This window comes from Lissotriton vulgaris, chromosome 2_2, assembly GCF_964263255.1.
Source record: "Lissotriton vulgaris chromosome 2_2, aLisVul1.2, whole genome shotgun sequence".
NCBI classification, from domain to species: domain Eukaryota; kingdom Metazoa; phylum Chordata; class Amphibia; order Caudata; family Salamandridae; genus Lissotriton; species Lissotriton vulgaris.
This window is the reverse complement of record NC_141688.1, coordinates 126649857-126672078: the sequence shown is the minus strand read 5'-3', so window position 1 is coordinate 126672078 and position 22222 is coordinate 126649857. Positions and strand designations below refer to the sequence as shown.

The 22222-nt window shown below is 48.7% G+C and overlaps 1 protein-coding gene across 7 annotated transcripts in view; it reads right to left on the bottom strand.

Annotated features, from left to right (window-relative positions):
* The window catches only part of LOC147729139 (mucosa-associated lymphoid tissue lymphoma translocation protein 1-like), a 1401591-nt gene that overhangs the window by 901401 nt on the left and 477968 nt on the right, over window positions 1-22222 (bottom strand). For all 7 annotated transcript variants that reach the window (XM_086959432.1, XM_086959437.1, XM_086959431.1 and 4 more), the window contains one exon: window positions 1079-1206. In XM_086959432.1, coding sequence (XP_086815558.1) covers window positions 1079-1206 — 128 coding nt within the window. The remainder of the gene's footprint in view (window positions 1-1078; window positions 1207-22222) is intronic.

Genomic DNA, 22222 nt, shown 5'->3' with positions numbered 1-22222 from the left:
CAAGTTGCCGGTGGAGGGCACTTGCCTCCATTGTTTCTCCAGGAATCTTAGCTGCTTCCTTTCTTCATAGATCGATTTGTTGAACCAAGGTGCTGAGGGGGTGGGCCTTAACCTTTTGCTTTTGAGTGTAGCGACGTTATTGATTTCATCTGCAAGAACTGTGAGGCATTGGGAGGTGAGATCGTCAACATCAAGGTTCGGGTCTAGCCTTGGAAGTGATAACAAAGCTGATTCACAGAGGGGGCCGACATCAATATTTTTAACATCACGGAACCAGGAGATAGCCCTCGTGGGTTGGCCAAGTGTTATAGTGTGTGATAGTTGTATAGAGAATGGGATGAGGAGGTGGTCAGACCAGTCTACGTGAATAGGGGTAGTGATGGAAAGCATGTCTGCTTTAGAAATAACTAGGTCCAGGATTGAACAAATTTACCCTGTGTTCAACTGTCCATATACAACATACAATGGTACCAAAAAATAACAAACATTAGACTCACAGTGCAACAAATATCTGATCTAAATAGTTAATACCCAGCGCCGTGCCCGGCAGCGTGGTCGCTTCGCCTAGTGTTTGTGAAAAGAGGACAGTTAAACACGGGGTACATTTGCTTTATGTTGTAACAGAATAAAAATTCGATTTGCACTAATCACTTTCTTATTTCTTTTATTTCCTTAAAAAATAATTTGGGTTTGAACACAGCATTACACTAAAAGTATCTACCATAAAACTCAATGAGAAGAATGCCTTTGACGATGCATAGGCTATATTTTAAATACACCATATGTACATTATTTATATCTGTAAATATTTATAGACATTTTATTCTGGCTCAGGTGGTAGTTCATTGCTGAAAGTACTATTTTGTCTTTACTTGGTGCTGCTTCTGGGAATACCATTCTCGGCATCAAACTGCTACTAGTAGCTTCATACTATACACAAATTACCAAATACATAGAGTAGCAAGCGAGAAATAGTTCAGCGCCAAACTCTCTGTTCATGGTTACAGAGTTATCAACGCACATGTCAAGGTAACATTTTTCCTACAAATAGGTCATCATACCTTTTCAGCAGCCTTACCTCACTTTGCTTGCTCTGCTGATACCACTGGTACTGCAGCGATAAATCACTCTCAGCCCTGCACCGCAAAGTCAGAGTGTAATCTGCAGGCACAGAGGCAGAGACAGGCTGCTCTGTAATCTGGATTTCTAAATACAAACAAAACAAGGTAAATTAGTAGCACTGAGATGGGCTACTGGTATTGTATTCGTTTCAAGACAATGCCAATCTGTTCCAAATATGAATCACAATATAGTGACCTTGTTACCTTTGTTTCAGCATCATAATATAGCTAATGGGTTAGCTCCTTAGCAGGTGGCCTCATGCTATATTAACCCCTATGGGGCCCAGACCTGGAGGCATACAAATCTTGCTTAACTCAATAAAGCATAAAACAAATCTTAGTAGTGTAACATGCTTCAGAACAATACCCTTGACTGTACTGTTTTTTGAGTGTATTTTATTAAGACAATGTTTTTTATAGTATGTTTAGTATTATCACAGTACATATGAATGATGTATTTTGAGTTGTCATATGAGATGTCATCAGTGATGTCATAAATTAGGTCATAAACATGTCATGCGTGAAGTAATATAAGAGGTCACAAGCAGGACATGGCGGGGGAGCAAGTTATAGTTATAACTGGTGAATTTCTGTGTTTGTTTTAGTTCAAAGCGTTAATGTTGTAACTGACAAATTCATCTAAATATAACATTACTTTAGCTTTTGTTCAAAGTATTAAGTGAAGTTATATTTAGGTGAATTTGTCAGTGACAACATTAACCTTTTGAGCCAAAAAAAACACAGAAATTCATGTTAAAGTTAAGTAACTATAACTCATGCTCTAAACTAACTATAACTTTCATCCCTGAAGCCTAACATGCACAATTGTATCATCAATAAGTTCATTGCAAATGTTGCAGTGATATTATCAAAGATGTCAGAAGATGTCACAAGTGATTTAATATGTGAGGTAATTAGCAGTGCATGGCAAGAGAGCGCCTTATAGTTACCTGAGATAACTATAACTAGTGAATTTCTATGTTTTTTTTTAAAGTTTAAAACATTACATTGTTACAGAACATTTTACCGAACTATAATCCTACTTTAAACTTTGTCTTTTTCACTGAATTTCTAGTTTTTTTTTCTTTAACATAAAGCAATATTTTATTATCATACGTAACTCCAATCATGTGCCTTTTCCCGTGTGTGGCAGGGAATTGCCTGCAGGGTCTGGCCTGCGTCCAACCCCACGTAAGTAGCCAATCCCATGCTGTACACGGCACTCAGCCTTGTGCGGTTGACCTGTGGCCATCCGCAGAGGTTCTTTGAAGGGGGGCCTCACGTCCACCTCCCAAAATAAAAACATTATGCGTTACCCTAGCCTACCCCATCCCCCTAGAGCTCTGGCCCACTCCAGTTTTTTTTTAAATAAACAAGCATGGGAGTCTGAGTTTTTTTTTCTTCAAATTGTTACCCCAGACCCTCCTCGAATACGTGGCAAAATGTTAAAAAAATATTTTGGCCCCAGGTCCTAGAGGTGGGTGACTCGGAGGAAGGTTGGGGGGTCACATTTACAATACCCTTTTCCCTAACCCTATGTCTTCCTTTTTTTTAGGACTCAAGGTCCGAGTCCCCCAGATATACAACGTTTTTGAGTATTAATTGCTTAAAAACTACTCAACGGATTGAAACCAAATCACTAAAAGAAAAATTTGCTATAAATCTGTTCAGCAGTTTGGGCAATGGTGTGGAAATCGCAGAAATTGCTGTTAGCATAAGCTGAAGCCATTTTGTTGCGGCACCCATTTTGTTAAACCATGTGACTCTGCCGTCTTCACTGTTGCCAGCCTTTCTATTCTGCTTGAGTCATCAACTGTAGTTAACTCCTTCAGTACTGAGCCAGAGCAATGTATGAGCTCAGAAAGGCCTGTAGTTGCTACAATGCACCTGTCTTAGAATGTAACTGTCAGGCTGTTTCAACTGACGTAAGCAGTTCTGTCTCTCCTCTCACTTTGCTGACCAAGAGATATTTGTCGGGCCATGTTAGTCGATAGCTATTCCTGTGTATGCCTGTACCTTCTATTTGAGTCTCCATGCTTACTGTGCAACAAACCGGGTATAAAAGTCCCCTGGTTTCTGTATTCCATGTACTACCTCATACAGTGCCCGAGGGTGTTGCATTGATGTAGTCCCACTCATGAGTGATTAATAAACTTGTTATTTGATATTCCAGCTACTGTGCCAATCTCAATTTTATTGGTTTAAGGACCAGTGGGCAGATAAGGGTGAACCCATGCACCGGTGGGCCCCTAAAAAGGCTAATTTCCACAATGGCTGTGTCTAACGTTCCTATCAACAAATTGAATGGGGAAAATGTGTTTTGGGACTCCCCTTTTATCTTGGCCCCTAGATTGATGAATCACACCAATCCTTTCCATGCGCAAACTGGTCAAAAGGTAGCACTTGTTTGGATAGTTTGGTGCATATTCATCAAATGGCAGCAAAGTTATTAGCAACACACAAAAAATGCATTTCCTATGGAAACACAATCCTAACTAACTATCCAGTGATGATCGTCATGTGTAATTGATATACGTATATCTCACTCAGAGGATGTCACCACTGGGTAGTTATAATAAGGCTAGTCTTTTTTGGTTTGCTAATAACTTTGGTGCAGTTTGAAAAATCTTCAAAGTTTGTGGGCGATCTGTCAAGTGGAGGCTGAAAAAGCAGGGGGAGACTGGGGGGGGAGGGGCAAAACATAATTTCCCCATGCAATTTCCACACGGTTTAAGCTAGCTCTTGGTCCAGAAAGAGTGCATTTTGTGATTTGGTGTAAATTTGTTCAGTAGTTATTTTTCAAACGATTCCGGTTAAAAAATATTTTTTATCTGGACAACTGAGTTTACGGGACTCTCGCGAGTACAACTTAAAAAAAGAAAGCGTTCTGATTGTTTGAGCGGGCTTTTCTTTTTTCCCTATGACCAATCCGCTCCCACAGGAGTGAGAGTCCCGCAGGAGTAAGCCCTCTGATGACCTGATCGCAACATGAAAACAAATGTTTCAGCAGCCAATACAGTCCTCTGTGACTAGACTCCTGTCCTGAAAATGTTTAAAAAAAAATAATTTAAGGGTGTAGAGTAGGGATATGGAAATCGCAGATAATTGCCGTTAGCATATGAAGAAGCAATTTTTCTTGTGGCATCTATTTTGTTAGCCATTAGATTCTGCTGTCTTCACTGTTGCTTGCCTTTCTATTCTGCTTGAATCAACAACTGTAGTTAACTCCTTCAGTACTGAGCCGGAGCACTGTTTCTTAACAGTGGCAGCTGGTGAGATTTAAAAGTGATGAGGCGTATAAAAAAATGATTGTACTGCGCTGCAGCGAACGAGCATAGCGAGCGAGCCCGAACAGCCTACTGAGGGTTCGGGGTGAGAATTGTGGGGGGGGGGGGGTGATCTCCCCCTGAGAACATTTTGAAAAAATAGTGGACAAAGGGTGCATTTTCAAAGAAAATTTGAGAAAGCAGGAACGTTAATAAAGCAATTGTTAATTGCCTTGCTGTTTCCCTGTCAAGCAGCATCAAACCCCTGTACATCTCCCTTCTATGTTCATTGCCTTGCTATATCCCTGTCAAACAACTGCACAACCTTGTATATCTCTCTTCTATGTTTATCACCTTCCAGGTGTATGCGTTAATTTCAAAATTTGTATATGGTTTGCTGGTGTATAAGACTACTCAATAACTATTCCTGTTGTATATCTACAAGGTTAATCTCTGTGTAAGCTTTAGTAGTACTGAGATATCAGAGCCAACACTTGGGTTTTATAGGTGGAGGCCTTGGACCCAGAGACATCCCTGAGACAGCACAGGAGGGGGCCAGAAACATAAAAGCCAACCCTTGGGCGTTACAGGGGAGACTGGAGACATCAGAGCCAAACCTCTGGTTTTACAGGGGAGATTTGGACTCAAGGACATTCGTGAGATGGTACAAGAAGAGGCCTGAGACATCACAGCCAACCGTTGAGCTTTTTAGGTGGAGGCCTTGGACCCAGAGACATCCCTGAGACAGCACAGGAGGAGGTTTGAGACATCACAGCAATCCTCAGGTTTTACAGGGGATCATTAGACCCCGAGACATCCCCGAGATAGCCAAGGGGAGGGTTGAAACATCAGAGCAAATTCTTGGGTTCTACATGGGGAGGCCTTGGACCCAGAGACATTCTGAGACTGCACAGGAGGAGGCCTGAGAAATCAGAGCCATCCCTTCGGTTTTACAGGGGGATACCTTAGACCAAGAGGCATCCCCGAGACAGCACAGGAAGAGACTTAAGACATCAGAGACGTTTCTCTGGTTTTACAGGCGGAGGCCTTGGAAATGTACACAATGCACATCCCTGAGACTGCACAGGAGGAAGTTTTACAGGGGGACGATTGTGATCATTCTATACTTTCAAGACAACAGTTATCGTGTATAAAGCACTACACCTATCCTTTCAAAAATATGCAGCAAAACATATCAACGTATCTGAGAGCACCAGAAATCTCTAAATCAGTGCCATTCTGTCTCGCAATCCCAGATTTCATGAAGGTGTCCACTCACACAACCCTTCTCTGGAATGCACACTCTAGCAAGCCAAAAATAATTTCTTCGATTCCCTCAGAATGATGTTGAGCAATTTCACAAAAGGTGCATGCTACAAAAACGTCAAACACAAAGGTGAGAGGCTTTTTTCCTGCACCGAGTGTGGGAAGAGTTTTACTGAAAAGACAAATCTTCTACAGCACCAAAGAATACACTCAGGAGTGAAGCCTTTTAAATGCACTGAGTGTGAGAAGAGTTTCAATCAAAAGTCAAACCTATTACAACATCAAAGCATACACACAGGAGTGAGACCCTTTCATTGCACTGGGTGTGAGAAAAGCTTTGGTTATAAGTCACATCAAGCTGCCCTTGAGCTGACGCGCCCACCTCGCGCTTTCTCAGCTGCCGCCAATCTCCCAGGCGTGCGCGCTGACTCCGCCCCCTTCAGGCCACGCCCCCTGCTGGCTGTACTTAAACCGCTGACTCCCAGCGGCAACGGATAAACCCTTGACCCAGTCCTGAGGCGGAAGCCGGGAGCTGGAGGTACTCGATAATTTTTAAAATTTGAAAAACTACTATTTCCTTACTTTGTGTGGTGTCACTGTTTTTTGTGCTTTTAAGAAAAACAACACTCACCTAAGCGCCTTCATTGCTTTCAGCGCACAGCTGCCCTTGAGCTGACGCGCCCACCTCGCGCTTTCTCAGCTGCCGCCAATCTCCCAGGCGTGCGCGCTGACTCCGCCCCCTTCAGGCCACACCCCCTCCTTTCCTTGATATGTGCCTGTATAGGAAGCGCAGCGGACGAGCGCAGCGGGAGCGCCTAAGGCAAGCCCGTCTGCGCCCGTCCTCGCCAAGTCATCGCCTCTCGCCAGACCCCCTGGCCTAATTCCATCACCATCCCTTGCCTACGGTAGTGAGACGCTTCTTAGCTGGAACCCCGGAAGATCTTGCGCTAATATTACAGGTAAGCTCGGCTTCACCTGCCTACAATGCCAAATGCAAATGCTACTTACCAGTATGCATCTGTTCTTGGCATGTAGGGCTGCTGACATTCATATCTGTGCATAGATCGCCACCTAGTGTTGGGTCCGGATGATTGCACATTGTTGTCCTGGAAGAGTCTTCGAAGTATCACGAGATAGGTGGCTCCTCCCCTGGACTACAGTGCGCATGGGCATCGCCTCCATCCCCAGATTGTTTTTAGCCATTGCCAGAGATGGAGTGAAGAATGTGAGTGATGACCATGCTATGAGCATATGTATGTAAATGAATGAATTCTGCAGCTGCTACAGGCGCCGGGGAGGAGGGTGGGCGATATGAATGTCAGCAGCCCTACATGCCAAGAACAGATGCATACTGGTAAGTAGCATTTGCAGTTCGAGGCATGTGGGCTGCTGAATTCATATCTGTGCATAGAATACATAGCAGTCCCTCCATTATCTGCGGCCGCCCGTGCCAGCTGCAGAAGTCTGAAAAAGCGTTTTTAGAACAGCCTGACCAACAGCTGCCTGTTGTTTGGAATGTATGTCTACACAGTAGTGTTTAGTGAAAGTATGTGTGGTAGACCATGTGGCTGCTCTACAGATATCTTCTAAGGGAATGTTACCTAGGAAAGCCATAGAGGCCCCCAACTTCCTGGTGGAGTGGGCCCTCGGTGGGATAGTGAGAGTGCGCTTAGCTTTAGCGTAACAGATCTGAATGCACTTCACTATCCACCTAGCAATCCCTGCTTTAGAGATAGCGTTTCCCTTGTGGTGAGTGGCAAAAGCAACAAAAAGCTGCTTGGTTTTGCGAAAATCTTTTGTCCTGTCTACATAATACATCAAGGCCCTCTTAACATCAAGGGTGTGGAGCATGCGCTCCGCCAGCGTATCTGGGTTTTGGAAAAACACCGGCAATTCAATTGTTTGGTTTAAGTGGAATTGGGATACCACTTTGGGTAAGAATTTAGGGTTAGTGCGGAGCACCACCCTGTTAGCATGTACCTGGAAAAAGGGTTCTTGGATGGTGAGCGCCTGCAGCTCGCTAACCCTCCGTAGCGAAGTGATCGCTACTAAGAACGCAACCTTCCAAGTCAGAAACTGAAGCTCACAAGAGTGCAGTGGCTCAAAGGGAGGACCCATCAGCCTCGTAAGAACCACATTGAGGTTCCATTCTGGAGCTGGTGGGGTCCTTGGTGGAATGACCCTTTTGAGTCCTTCCAGAAAGGCCTTGATAGCAGGGACCCTGAAGAGTGACAGGTGTTGTCTATTCTGGAGGTACGCTGCCATAGCAGACAGGTGAATGCGGATGGAAGAGTATGCCAGATTGCATTGATACAGGTGGAAAAGATAGCAAATGATGTTTTGAATGGAAGCATCTAGCGGGTCAATATTGTGGTTAGCACAGTAGATGACAAACCTCTTCCATTTAGCCGCATAACAAGCTCTGGTAGTGGGCTTCCTTGCCTCCCGAATGATGTTCATGCAATCGGGAGGAAGATTGAGGTAGCCAAACTCTAGGACTTCAGGAGCCAGATCGCCAGGTTGAGCTGTTGCGGATCTGGGTGCTGAATGTCGCCATGGCTCTGCGTCAGAAGGCTGGGAGTGAGATGAAGCCTTTGATGCGGTACCACGGACAGTTCGAGAAACGTGGTGTACCATGGTTGGCGAGCCCACGTTGGAGCAACCAGGATGAGAGTCATCGAGTGCTGCCTGAGCTTGCGTGCCACCAGCGGTATCAGAGGTGCTGGGGGAAAAGCGTACGCAAATCTGCCTGACCAGTTCATCCACATCGCATTGCCCTGTGATTGGGGGTGTGGGAATCTGGCGGCGAAGCTTTGGCATTTTGCGTTCTCCTTTGTGGCGAACAGGTCTATCTCTGGATGACCCCACCTTTGGAAGTACGGTTGGAGTACTGATGGATGTATCTCCCACTCGTGCATCTGATGGCTGTGCCTGCTGAGCAGATCCGCCATTTGATTGTCTTTGCCCGGGAGATGCTCTGCCATGAGGAAGATGTTCCTCTGAATGGCCCACTTCCACATGCTCTGAGCCAGATGAGACAGCTGTGGAGAGTGCGTGCCTCCCTGCTTCTGGATGTAGTACATGGCTGTCATGTTGTCCGTCCGGATCAACACGACTTTGTTGCACAGATGTACTTTGAACGCCTTCAAGGCCATGAAGATTGCCATCAGTTCCAACACATTGATGTGCATCTTCCTTTGCTGTAGTGTCCATAGTCCCTGCACAGTGTAATGGAGTACATGCGCTCCCCATCCCTGGAGAGAGGCGTCCGTCGTCAGGATAATCTGTGGAACAGGCTCTTGGAATGGTCGGCCCTTGCAAAGGTTGTGTGGATTCCACCAATGCAGAGAGTTGTATGCCCGACCGCTCACCAACACTAGGTCTGTCAGTTGCCCATGAGCCTGAGTCCACTGACGTGCAAGGCACTCCTGAAGCGGACGCATATGTAGTCTCGCGTGCGGGACAATGGAGATGCAGGAGGCCATCATGCCTATCAACTGCATGAACACCCTCGCCTGAAGCGAGTGCTGGGGTCTGAATCGTTGGATCAGCGCCTGGATACTGGCGATTCTCACTGAATTCGGCTGCGCGGTGGCTGCCAGAGTGTCGATTGTCGCACCCAGGTACTGTCGCACGTGGGCGGGCTGAAAATGGGACTTTGGGTAGTTCAGAGAGAATCCCAGATCGTGCAGGAGATGAATGGTGCGTGACACGTGGTCGACGCACTGCTGTTCTGTCCTTGCCTGAATGAGCCAGTCGTCCAGGTAGGGAAAGACGTGGACGTGCTGGCGACGGAGATGCGCCGCCACAGTCGCTAGGCACTTGGTAAACACTCTTGGTGCCGTGGTGACCCCGAACGGCAGAACCTTGAACTGGTAATGCTGGTCTAAGATCGTGAATCTGAGGTACTTCCTGTGGGAAGGATGCAGGGGAATATGAAAATAGGCATCTTTCAGATCCAGCGTAGCCAGGAAGTCCCCCTGTTGAAGCAGGGGAAGCACCTGCTGCAACGTGAGCATATGGAAGTGCTCCGAGAGGATGTACCAGTTCAAGGGCCTGAGGTCCAGGATCGGCCTGAGGGATCCGTCCTTCTTGGGAATCAAAAAATACAGGGAGTAAACCCCTGTTCCTCGCTCTTGCAATGGAACGAGCTCTATCGCCCCTTTTTGCAGCATGAGTACAACTTCTTGCTGCAACAAGGTCAAGTGCTCGCCTGACATAGGACGGCTCCTTGGGGGTATGTCCGGTGGAATGGACGTAAGCTCTAGACAGTACCCGTACTGGATAATAGACCTCACCCACCTGTCCGTGGTGATGGACTTCCACGCCGGCAGGAACTGCTGGAGCCTCCCCCCGACCGGTGTTGCATGGCCGGGGGGCAGTGACAAGACGTCACTGTTTGTTGGTGGCGGTGGACCTGGAGCTATTGTTTCCACGTCCCCTGCCCTTGACATTATTGCCTCTGTAACCACCTCTATTTTTGTTGTTATACGAGGCTTGGGTGTTAGTCTTGAAATATTGTGTGGACTGGGATGCTTGTCCCCTTGAGGTGCCCCTGGAGTTTGAGCGGCGAAAGGAATTACCCCGAAACTGCTGACTTTGTAAAGCCCCCATGGACTTGGCAGTTTCGGTATCTTTTTTCATTTTTTCCAGTGTGGCATCCACCTCTGGGCCAAACAGATGGTCAGGATTCACTGTCTGATTCAGTATAGTGGTTTGGATGTCGGGTTTGAACCCCGAAATTCTAAGCCAGGCATGGCGTCTAAGCAGCACACTAGTATTGATAGCCCTGGAGGCTGTGTCTGCCACATCCAAAGCACATTTAATGGATGCATTTGTAATGAGTTTACCCTCCTGAATCAGCATCTCCCCCGCCTCCTTGTATTGGTCAGGCAAGTGTTGCAGTATGGCCTCTAATGTGTCATAATGGGCCCTATCATAACGTGCAAGCAAGGCTTGGGTGTTAGATATTCTCCAAATATTAGCTGCCTGTGCAGCAATCCGTTTGCCTGAGGCCTCGAAAATCTTGGACTCCTTATCTGGGGGAGGAGCGTCACCAGTAGTTTGAGAGTTCGCCCTCTTCCGAGCATTGGAAACGACCAGGGAGTCCAATGGCAAGTGTCCCTTGATATATGTCGGATCCGTGGGCGCTGCTTTATATTTCCTGTCGATGCGAGGGTTGACCACACGCGCTCGGGTGGGCTCCTTGAAAACCTCCGTTGCATGTTTAAGCACCCCCTTCAGCATCGGTAGCGTTTTGACTGACTTTTCGGCTACCGAGAAGGTGTCGAACAAGAAGTCCACATCCACGGGGTCCGAGTGCAGCTCGACGTCGTGGTTAGCAGCAGCTCTCTCTATCAAGGCATTGAAGGCCGCCGAATCCTCGGTCGGGGACGTCTTGGCCGCGAAAAGTTGAGCGTCCTGACCCCCTGCGGGTCCTCTGGGTCGCCTCCGGCGGACCACGGCACGTGCTCCTCCTCCGGATCCGAGTACGCCGGATAGTCGTACTCTGCATCCTCCTCGTCCGCACCGGCTGCGACGGAATGCGTCGGCGAGTACCCCAGGGTTTGTGGGGACACAGGTTCCACCAAAGCCGAAGAGCCCTCGGAGTCCCGTTTGTTCTTGAGAGGGATCTTAAAATGTTCCAACGCCGGCTCCGTCGTGATCTTCCTTTTGAGGAGCGACAGTTTTCCGGTGTTGGCGTCGATGAGTACCTCACGACGTTCCTCTTCAGCAAGGGGTTGGAGTCGGAGCTTCGACACCACCAAGGCCGCTTTAGGTGCCAACACCTCCTTCGAGGGTCCACTCTGTTTCGGCGCGAAGGCCTTTGGCGCCGACTTGGGAGGAAAGGTGAAACGGATAGGCGTCTGCTCCTTCGCAGCCTTAGGCGTGAGCTTCGGCACCACAGTGTCCTTTCGAATCCGCTGCAAGGATTCCTCCACCTTCTTCGTCAAGGCCGGAGAGGGCTGGACCGGCTCGACCTGCGCCTTCTTCGGGGCCGAGGCCCCCTGGCCACGCTTGTCGTCGCCCAGGCGCTTCTTCGGAGCCGACTTCGGGTCCACGACCCCTTTCGGAGCCGACTTCGGGTTCACGACCCCTTTCGGAGCCGACGCAGCCGCGTCGGACGATTTCGCCTTCGGTACCGACCCCGAGGACTTCGGGTCGGCCATCTTGGCGTGGCTCTTAGAGTCGGCCATTTTGGATTCCTTGGAAGTTGACGCATCCAGAACCTTCTTCACCAGCGCAACTTTCACTTTCGGTTTCGCATTCGAGGGTGCGTGACCAGTTGGCTTCACTTTCGTTTTCTTCGACGTAAGTGATGGTTCATAAGTGTCCGTGACCGGGCCCGGAGGCGGGGACGTAGGACTCATAGTTAGATCTTGGGTAAGGCCCGAAGGCGATCCATCGACCTGGGCCGTAGGAGGGGTAATAACCCCAGAGTCTCGTTGGGGATGCTCCTCCTCTGAGCTATCACCCATAGTGGCAAAAGCCTGTTCGTCGTCCCCTACCTCGTCGGCGACTTCGTCAAAGTTCTCCGCACCTTCGTCATAGGTTTCACCTTCGGATGCGGGATTAGAGTCCGAACCTTGCACATCGTCTTCTCCCTCAACAGATTCTTGGAAAATGTCGTCTGGTGGGGGCGCCGTAGCCGATAACTGAGCCTGGAGCCGATTAGCCCGGCGAATCTTTAAAGTCTTCTTGCTCCGGAACTTCGAACACGCCATACAGGTGTCTTCGCGGTGATCCGGCGACAAGCAGGTATTGCACACAGGGTGCACGTCGAGGTGTGAATATTTAGAGTTACACACCGGGCACTTCTTAAACGGAGTTCGCTCCATAGCAAGAATGTAGTGTAGGCCCGTCCACGCCGAAAGCACGTGGAAGGGCAGCAAGAGATCGGAGCTGAGAGTCAGAAAGAAACCCGTACGCAACTATACCGACGCCCAGCCTAAAGACCTTTTGGTCTCGAGTAGAAGTTGAACAACTATCGGTTCCGACAGAGGGAACCGAAACACATCCGAACCCAATGGCGGAAAAAAACAATCTGGGGATGGCGGCGATGCCCATGCGCACTGTATTTCAGGGGAGGAGCCACCTATCTCGTGATACTTCGAAGACTCTTCCAGGACAACAATGTGCAATCATCCGGACCCAACACTAGGTGGTGATCTATGCACAGATATGAATTCAGCAGCCCACATGCCTCGAACCCTGCAGTTTCTCCACTACTAAACCCCACGCCATCCGACAGCTTTTAGGTCCGGACAAAACCACCTCCATCACGTTACTCCACCTCAATGTTAGATCACTAGTCAAACACCACCTTGAGGTTAACACTCTAATACTGGATGAAAATCCAGATATCCTCTTCCTCTGTGAAACATGGCTTCACGATGGCACCTCCACCATTCCCAATCTTATGCTACCAGACGACTACTTGATGTCGGCCATCAACAGAGAGGGTAGAGGAGGCGGTCTCGCTATAATCTACAAAAAAACGCTCTCCTGTTCTTTTGTCAAGGAAGATCTGTCAGACTCTGAATGCGCCAACTTCAAAATTATCATAACTCCCAACTTCACCGTGTCGGGTCTCTACATCTACCGCCCACCTGGCCCCACTTCAAAATTCATCGAGGCCCTCCTTGAGTCAGCAACCTCTTTAATAACCAAAACCCCCAATTTTACCATTCTGGGAGACCTTAATCTCCATTTTGATCTACTTAACGACCCTACGATCAAAACACTCCTTACAGACCTCTCTGCACTGCAACTCAACCCCCTCATCTCCACTTCAACTCACCTAGCTGGCCACATCCTAGACCCAGTCTTCTCTAACTTAGAAGAACTCACCTCAGAGCCACCCCTTCCTATGGGATGGACAGATCACTCCCTTATTAAACTGGCCATTCCGGTCAACAAAAGCAGGCACAATACGGCACCGACCAGCCGTCTAAAAAGACCATGGCATAAACTGTCTCAAGAGGACCTACACAAGACACTAGGGGATTTCCACCTTGACTCCAACTCCGACATCAACGCTAACTACAGCTCGTTTCACGAGTGGATTACGGGCGGACTAGACAGTCTCATCCCTGCTAAATGGACAAAAGGTCGTAACTCGCCATCTAACCCCTGGTACAACGACACACTCAAAAATCTACGGAAAGAGTGCAAAAAGGCAGAACGCCTCTGGCGTAGGGAATACAACAAAGAAGACAAAGCCAAATACCTTCTGTTACAGAAATCGTATCACAAAGCCATCCGTGCTGCACGGACCGCCTTCTACGCCGACAAAATTGAATCTAGTCCCACCCCCGCGAAATAAATCTTCAAACTCGTGCAAGAACTACAGAGCAGCAAAACACCCCTCCCTACTATCTCCTCTGAGCAACAATGCGAAGAACTTGCCAGGTTCTTCGTTGACAAGGTACAGAAAATCTACACCTCCTTCCCCCAGCACGACCCCAATACCATCAGCAATCCTTCTGCTTCTCCTAGCTACTCGACCTTGACCTACATCCCAGAAATCTCCAAAGACATCCTCATTAGACTATGCAATAAAGTCAAATCTGGCTCCCCCGCAGACCCCATGCGCCCGGCTCAATTCCTAGAGTCACTCGACTTCTTCCTACCAGCGTTAACCGCCATCCTGAACCTCTCCTTTACTTCAGCGTGTGTACCATCTGCCTGGAAGCAAGCGTGGGTTTCGCCTATCATCAAGAAACCCACCCTAGACCCATCTAAACCGGAGAATTTTCGTCCAATCTCCCTGCTTCCATGGCTTTCCAAACTCGCTGAAGCGCATGTCAACAGCACTCTATCCCAGCATATGGTCAAAAACAACATTCTGGACCCATCACAAAATGGGTTCAGACCAGGCCATAGCACTGAGTCTGCTCTCTTAGCCACCACAGAGCACCTCCGGACGATCCTGGATGCCGGTCAAAGTGCTGCGTTGATCCTTCTGGATCTCAGCGCGGCATTTGACACGGTATCCCATGTCATCCTTCTTAAGCGTCTGGAGACCTTTGGAGTAACTGGCCATGCCTTGGAGTGGTTCAGATCCTTCCTCGAGAACAGGTCCTTTCGAGTTTCTGCCCCCCCCTTTTTATCTAAACCCCACCCTATTGAACAGGGAGTCCCGCAGGGCTCTGCGTTAAGCCCTTCTCTTTTTAATCTCTATGTTCAGCCTCTGGCGGCAGTGGCCAAAGAATGGGGCTTGACATTGGTATCGTACGCTGACGATACACAACTGGCCATCGCCCTCTCAGACGGACCTTCCAACTCTTCCTCTAATTTTAAAAACGGACTCTCTGCGGTCGCCCAATGGATGACCACGAACTGTTTACAACTTAATGGCGGAAAAACAGAGGTGCTTCTCCTTGGCAAAAACACCAGCCTTTGGAATGAGCACTGGTGGCCATCCTCCCTTGATACCATCCCTCCCCCCAAAACCCTAGTGAAAAACTTGGGTGTCTGGATGGACGACTCACTTAGCTTTCGAGCCCACACCAAGAAAGTTGCCGGCACCTGCATTGGCTTACTGAGAAGCCTTAGCCACATACTAGGCTTCTTCGACGCAAAGACCCGCCAACTCATCATCCAAGCCACCATCCTCTCGCGTCTAGACTATGCCAACGTACTCCTTCTTGGCGCCAACAAATGTGAGCTAGCACGACTCCAACGCGTGCAGAACTCGGCCGCTAGAACTTTGGTCGGCCTTCCCCGCAGATGCTCAGCCAGAGCAACCATCAGAAAACTGCACTGGCTCCCGGTTGACTCCAGAATCAAGTTCAAGACCCTCATCATGACCTTCAAAATTCTCAAACTTAACACCCCCCCTCTGCTTCAACCCCTTCTCACTCCCTATGCGCCGTCACGGAACCTAAGACCTTCCAACCAAAACCTTCTTTGCGTCCCACGCATAAAACTCTGCCGCATGGGCGGACGCTCCTTTAGGTTCCTGGGAGCCAAGATGTGGAATGAACTACCACATCATATTCGCTCGATAGACAACCTATCTGCTTTCCGAAAAGCAGTGAAAACTTTTCTATTCCCTTGCCTGTAAACCTTCCTCTGTCCATGGACTTTCCACGCTCAGGATCTGATCTGGGTTCCAGCGCCGGGACGCCTCATTGCCGGGGCAGCTGTAGCGCTTTACCAAAACATTAAGATAAGATAAGATAAGATGTCCGTTTGATGACTGTGTCCCTATGTTCTTGCTCATGTACTGAACTCCTTGGGTTCTTTACCTGCGTCCGCGCAAAATGTAATTTTTTGTCATGATTCATTCTTTCATCATTTTTGATGAAGCGTGCTCATTCTTCAGAGGACGTGTACGTTATAGGATACTTTACATGGTTTCTTTTTCTTTGCCCCTCACAGTACATAAAACGCATTTTTAAATTGTCAAAGATGGAAGTGTCTGACTCTCATTTACACATTTATAGTCGGAAAGGACGCAACTTCAGGAATAGTGCACTTTCCCACCCAGAAAACAATGTTGTTCAAAGAGAGACGAGACGAGACGAAAAAACAAAAGTAGCGCTTCACTGTCAAACACTGTAATGCGGCATTAATGTGTTTAGGTGTGAATAAATCAATCTGGCCACCTTGCACTGCTCTGTCTTGCTTTAGTTAGTTGTTTTCCATATTTTGAATGTTTTATTTCTCTCCACCCCGATGCTGCATTTAGAAATTGAAAAATGACAGAAAAAAAAGACGTTTCCAACAGAAGTGTTTTTTTTTTTTTGGATCCATTTCACAGGGGAGCAAATAAACGAAAGGAGGAAAGAGAAGGTAATACCCATTTCTTGCCTGTTCCAAAATAGAGGAATTCACAGGACACAGCTAGAAATCCAGCGCACTCCGTCCGAGGCCTGAAAGATAGTCGCCCTCCTGTGCAAAAATAAACTGAGCACACTGTAGGGATCTCTGCTCGAATTTTACACAACAGAAAATGAAATATTCGAGTGCCTGGCCTTAGATTGCACTCAGTGCTACGCTAACCTGCTTGGCTTAATTTTGCAGTGCACACTCATCTACAGCATCTATTGCTCATCCCTGGACATGGCAGCTTACTTGTAGCACAGAGCGGGAAGCACGGCACTGGAGCGGTGTTCAGCGTGCCATCAAAACCTGTACAGATACAGTACGCACAGACATCTGTACTCAACTTCCTGCCTTCATCTTCAAACCCCACCTCCTTCACAATTCATAACAGGTCGAGGTGGGGCCAGTACATTGAGGCTTGCTAATCCCACCCCCCCTGTAACATTCTGTAAAAGGGTGGCGTGGCTTAAATGTCACTGCCTGATTGACGCAAAGCCCCTGGCTCTGCAGGGCTTCTGGAAGAAGCGCCTGTGGCTAACTTTATTGGAAACGCCTCAGGGGGGGGAGTTCAGCCCACAAGACAATTACTTTGCCTGGCTGATGACATCACAGGCCTAAAGGGGGTGTGAATCTTCAGCCCCGTAAATGCATTGCAGCTGGGTTAATACACATGGATTTCTGTCAGGCGCGCACCACCCATTGGGCTCACGGGGTTTCTATCTGTCCATGTTAGTCAATAGCTATTCCTGTGTATGCCTGTACCTTCTATTTGAGTCTCCATGCTTACTGTGCAACAAACTGGGTATATAAGACCCCTGGTTTCTGTATTTCCTGTACTACCTCATACAGTGCCCGAGGGTGTTGTATTGATGTAGTCCCACTTGTTATTTGATATTCCAGCTTCCATGACAATCACTATTTTGTTGGTTTAAGGACCAGTGGACAGAAAAAGGGTGAACCCCTGCACCAGTGGGACTCTAAAAAGGCTAATATCCACAGGGATTTCAGAGGGCTACCTCTAATGGGATTGCAGTAAATAAATATAAAATTACCCCAAGGGTGGGACAGGACCGGAGAAAGGGAGGGAGGGGGATTCATACCATACCATACCATACCATACCATACCATACCATATTTATTTATTTATTCAGTATTTTTTTTTTTGTAAAATTTTTTATTTTGCAGACAGAGAAAAAATAACAATAAACAAAAGGTACCACATTGGGCGCGTAGAAGGTCCCACACAGTGGGAAGGCTTAAAAGGAAGATGAGGCAGAGCAGCAAAACAAAAAGTCTTCAGTTGCTGGTAATGTCGGCAGTCCCGGATCAGTCCCCCTCCAAGGGGTAGCTCAAGTAGTGCAGCCAGCAAATAATCCAGGAGCGCTCCAGTGTTCAATTAAGCCTCATCTCGGCGATGTAACTGTCCCAATGTAGCAACCCACCCTTCCCCACAAGAACTCCCCCCCCCCCCCGTGACGGCGCCGCTCGCAAACCACGTTCATCCAACAAGCATACTCTAAAGCTGAAATAAGTGTAAATTCCTTAACGATGCTGGGCACACAGCCGAGGGCAAGCCCGCAGAAAGAAAGGTCACCAAGGGGCCCCACTCGTGCTTGAAGTTTTTGTATTTGCCTATAAATATATCCGCCATTCTCTCGAGACTCAAGAGTCTCCACAGTCTAGAGTGCCAAAGGGAAACCGCCGGGGCCTCCTTCCGTTTCCAGGCCGAGGCCAACGTGAGCTTGGCCACGCCGAGACACAGCCATAAGATCTTTTTATCGGCTCGTGATTGGTGTTCCAGGCCGGGGTCTCTCAAACCCAGCACCATGAATTCAGGGGAGTCATCGACAGGGTACTGCAGAATGTCCTTAATATGGGACAAGATCTCGACCCAGAAGGGCTTAATGATCGGGCAATCCCACCAAATGTGGCGGAAGTCCCCCAGAAGGCCACAACCTCTCCAACACCTGTCCGTGGCTGCTGGGAAAATGTGATGCAGTCGAGCCGGGACCATGTACCATTGCGTAAGAGTTTTGAAATGCGCCTCCCTCAGGAGTATGGAGTGATTAAACTGCGTCATGTCCCTCCAAAGCGCCGACCACTCTCCGTCGGTGATATCTCTCCCCACCATCTCCTCCCATTGCTCCATGTAGCGCGGTCTAGGGGAAAGGGCCGAGCAGAGCAGCAGCTGATATAGAAAGGAGATGGTCCCCTTCATGGCCGAGGTCTTCAGGAGAAAGGCCTCAAACTCGGATAAAGGTCTCGTCGCCGCCTCCCGCACCGCGGGCGAAGTGGCCCAATGTAGCAGTTGCAAATGCCGATACCTTTCCCCTGGCAGCACGTGGTAGTCCCGCATGCAGTTCTCAAACGTCAGGGGATCGGGGCCATGGAACAAGTGAAGTAACGCCCGGCATCCCCCCTCCCTCCAACCGTCAAAGGGGCCCTCGGCGAGCGCCGGAGGGAACTCTGGATTAAAATGCAATGGAGTGAATGGGGATGGAAAGGTCGTCCACCTCTCATCGCCAGCCAGTGTGTCCCAAACTTTCAGCGTAGTGCCCGTGGGGGTACTAATATACGCGTTGACCGGGCGGTCCCGCTTCGGCTTCCATGCAAGGTCCCAGATGGACCGGCCTACCACACTCCGGTCCATGTGTAGCCAGTGTTTGTCCGAGAACTGCTGTGACCACTCCACCATAACTCTAAGTTGGGCCGCCTTGTAGTAGAGGTTGAAGTCCGGAAGGCCTACCCCCCCTTCATTCCGCAGGCGCCGCAGGAGCGTAAACGAAAGCCGCGCCCGACCACCCTGCCAGACAAATGTCAACATCATCGATTTGAGGTGGCTAAAAAAAGTGGAGGGCAGTGGGATTGGTAAGGCCTGGAATAGGTATAGATACTTGGGGAGAAGGACCATCTTGACAGCGTGTACCCGTCCTAACCAGGAGAGGAATTTAGGCTTCCACTTCTCCAGTTCCGCGCGCGATTTGGCCATAAGGGGCGGGAAGTTGGCCGCGAAGAGGCCGCCAACCGTAGGAGTGAGGTGAACCCTTAGGTAAAGCAGGGAGCCCGAGGCCCAGGCCAACGGTGTCGTCGCCTTCACCCGAGCCACCTCGGCCTGAGATAGGGTCAGGTTCAGGACATGCGACTTGCCATAGTTAACCTTGAAGCCGGCCACCGCCTCAAATTCCAGCAATATATCACGCACACACGGGAGAGAGTTAGCGGGGTCGGCCACCGACAAGAGGACATCGTCCGCAAAAAGGGTGATCTTGTGCTGTTCCCCAGTGAACGGGATGCCCTTCACCCCTTCATGCTCCCGGATAGCCAGCGCCAGAGGTTCAATACTGAGTGCAAACAGCAAGGGCGAGAGGGGACACCCCTGCCTAGTGCCCCGTGAGTGCTGGAAGAAGGCCGACAAATGGCCGTTCACCGCCACCCGGGATCGCGGGCTGCAAAAGTTGGCTCTCACCATCGCGATGAAGCGATCGGAAAAACCAAACGCACGTAACGTGTGGAAAAGAAAGCCCCAGTCCACTCGGTCGAAGGCCTTCTCCGCATCCAGCCCCACCAAGACCGCCGGGATGCGGAACCTGTCCGCCTTCTCTATAAGGTGGATTACCCTCCTAGTGTTATCATGCGTCTGGCGGCCTTTGATGAAGCCAGACTGATCCGCATGGATAATCGACGGCAGCAGGTCCTGCAGGCGGCTCGCTAAAATAGCCGAGTAGAGCTTTGCGTCTATGTTGAGCAAGGCTATGGGGCGGTAAGAGGCACACTGCTCTGGGTCCTTCCCTGGCTTCGGCAGGACCGTGATCACCGCCTCCGCAAGGGTCCCAGAATTCACCCCAGATCCAACCATGTCGTTAAAGAGGGCGACCAGGAAGTCACACACCTCAGTCGCATAGGTCTGATAAAAGACAGCGGTGAACCCATCGGGGCCGGGGGCTTTGTGTAATTTCAGGTTCTTGATGGCAGCGAGGACCTCCTCCCTCGTGATCGGAGCATCAAGTAGATCGTTCCAGGCCCCTGATACCTGCGGAAGCGACAAGCGCTGTAGGAATGCACGCTGTTCAGCAGTGTCCAGCTCTTCCCCCTTGTACAACGCGGCGTAGAAGCGGCCAAAGACATCAGCCTTCGCCCCGTCACTGTGATGGAGCACTCCCGCCGCGTCCCTAATCCCACCCACGTATTCACGCTCCCTCTTATCTTTCAATTGCCGGGCCAGGTGTCTGCCAATTTATTCAGTATTTTTGGAAGTGTGTGTGCGTGGGCGTCCACATGCTGAATCGGCTCCAGGGACCCCATCACCCAGAACACAAAATATATATTAATGGAAAGGTGGGGTGCTCGGCATCCGTTTCATCCCTCGTTAGAACTCAGTGCCTGCCATATTTTTCAAAGGGGAGGCCGCTTGGCCGCTCCTGCCTTGAGCTGCTCTGAGGCCCCAGGGATCTAATTCAAAGTGGTTTGGCTTTAATAATGTGTCCCAGGGAGCCCACTCCTAGGACGCAGTGTCCCTGCCAGCAAGAGCATGGGCAGAGACAACTATGTGCACTCCCATTCGGCGGGAGATGCAAAAAGTCTCCCACTGGGTGGGAACACACTTTATTTTTTTAACCTAAAGATTGGTCCCGACAGGCATAGGGGCATCAACATTAGGCCCCGGGGCCTGTGAAGGCTTGAGGTGGACAGTCGCACGCCTCCTACCCAATTTAAGAAAAACAAACCAAAAGAATTGTTGACTCCTGCAGACATCCAGGTTGGGTGCTGGAAGAAGAGCTGGCAGGGCCATGGGGGCCCATGGGCTTCTCCCACTGCCCCAACGAAAAGTAAGCTCTGGGTGTACTGGGTAGGGACTAAGGACACCAAAAATGCCATGCCATGCACTGTTAATTACCACACACATTACACCATTCATGACATGATTTGTGACAACATTAATAATATCAATTCAGCATTTGAAATGACAACATGGATGACAACACTGCACGGCGGGGTATAAGTTATAGTAACTTTAGGGCATGAGTTATAGTTACCCGAGCTAACTACTACTAGGGAATTTCAATCTGTTTTTTTCAGTAAATATATACCTAATAAATTATTAGATATGTAAGTCTGCACGTATGTGTATTTTACACTAAAAAATGGTGAACAGAAAAAAAGTATTCTTAATCCTAGATGACAGGGCAGATTTACATCGGCAAATCTATCTGTGTAAATTTACCTTTATGAATAGGGCCACAGTGATTTTCTAAATGAATTCAAATATTTAGTTTATAAAACCAACATTGTGGCACAAAACAGATTTTCACAATGTCACTTGTTTAAGCTGTATAGCAGATGGGTCAATTTTAAAACCAGTTATAACTGTAAACAACAAATAGAAGATCTCAACCAAGAATTTCATAAGAAGTTTAATGTAGAGTACGGAAGACAATATTATGTACATTTTGTACTTGGGTAAAGATGGAGCAAATCATTTTGATACAGTTTATGCGGAATTTAAGCTGTAAATGATGAAACCAGACTTTGCACGAGTCACGTCAGATACAGCAAGGTACGGATTGTACAAAGGAGGTTTTGCATAGGCCTCACTAGGAAAAGGCCGTACATGCTCATGCCCAGAGTATGTGCGCTTTTTCCACTGACCAGTCCAGCTGCTCTACCACCACTGAGAACGTGATGTCCTCCCCTTCATACTGGCAATGAGTGACCAGTAGGATTTTCAAGATCCACAAG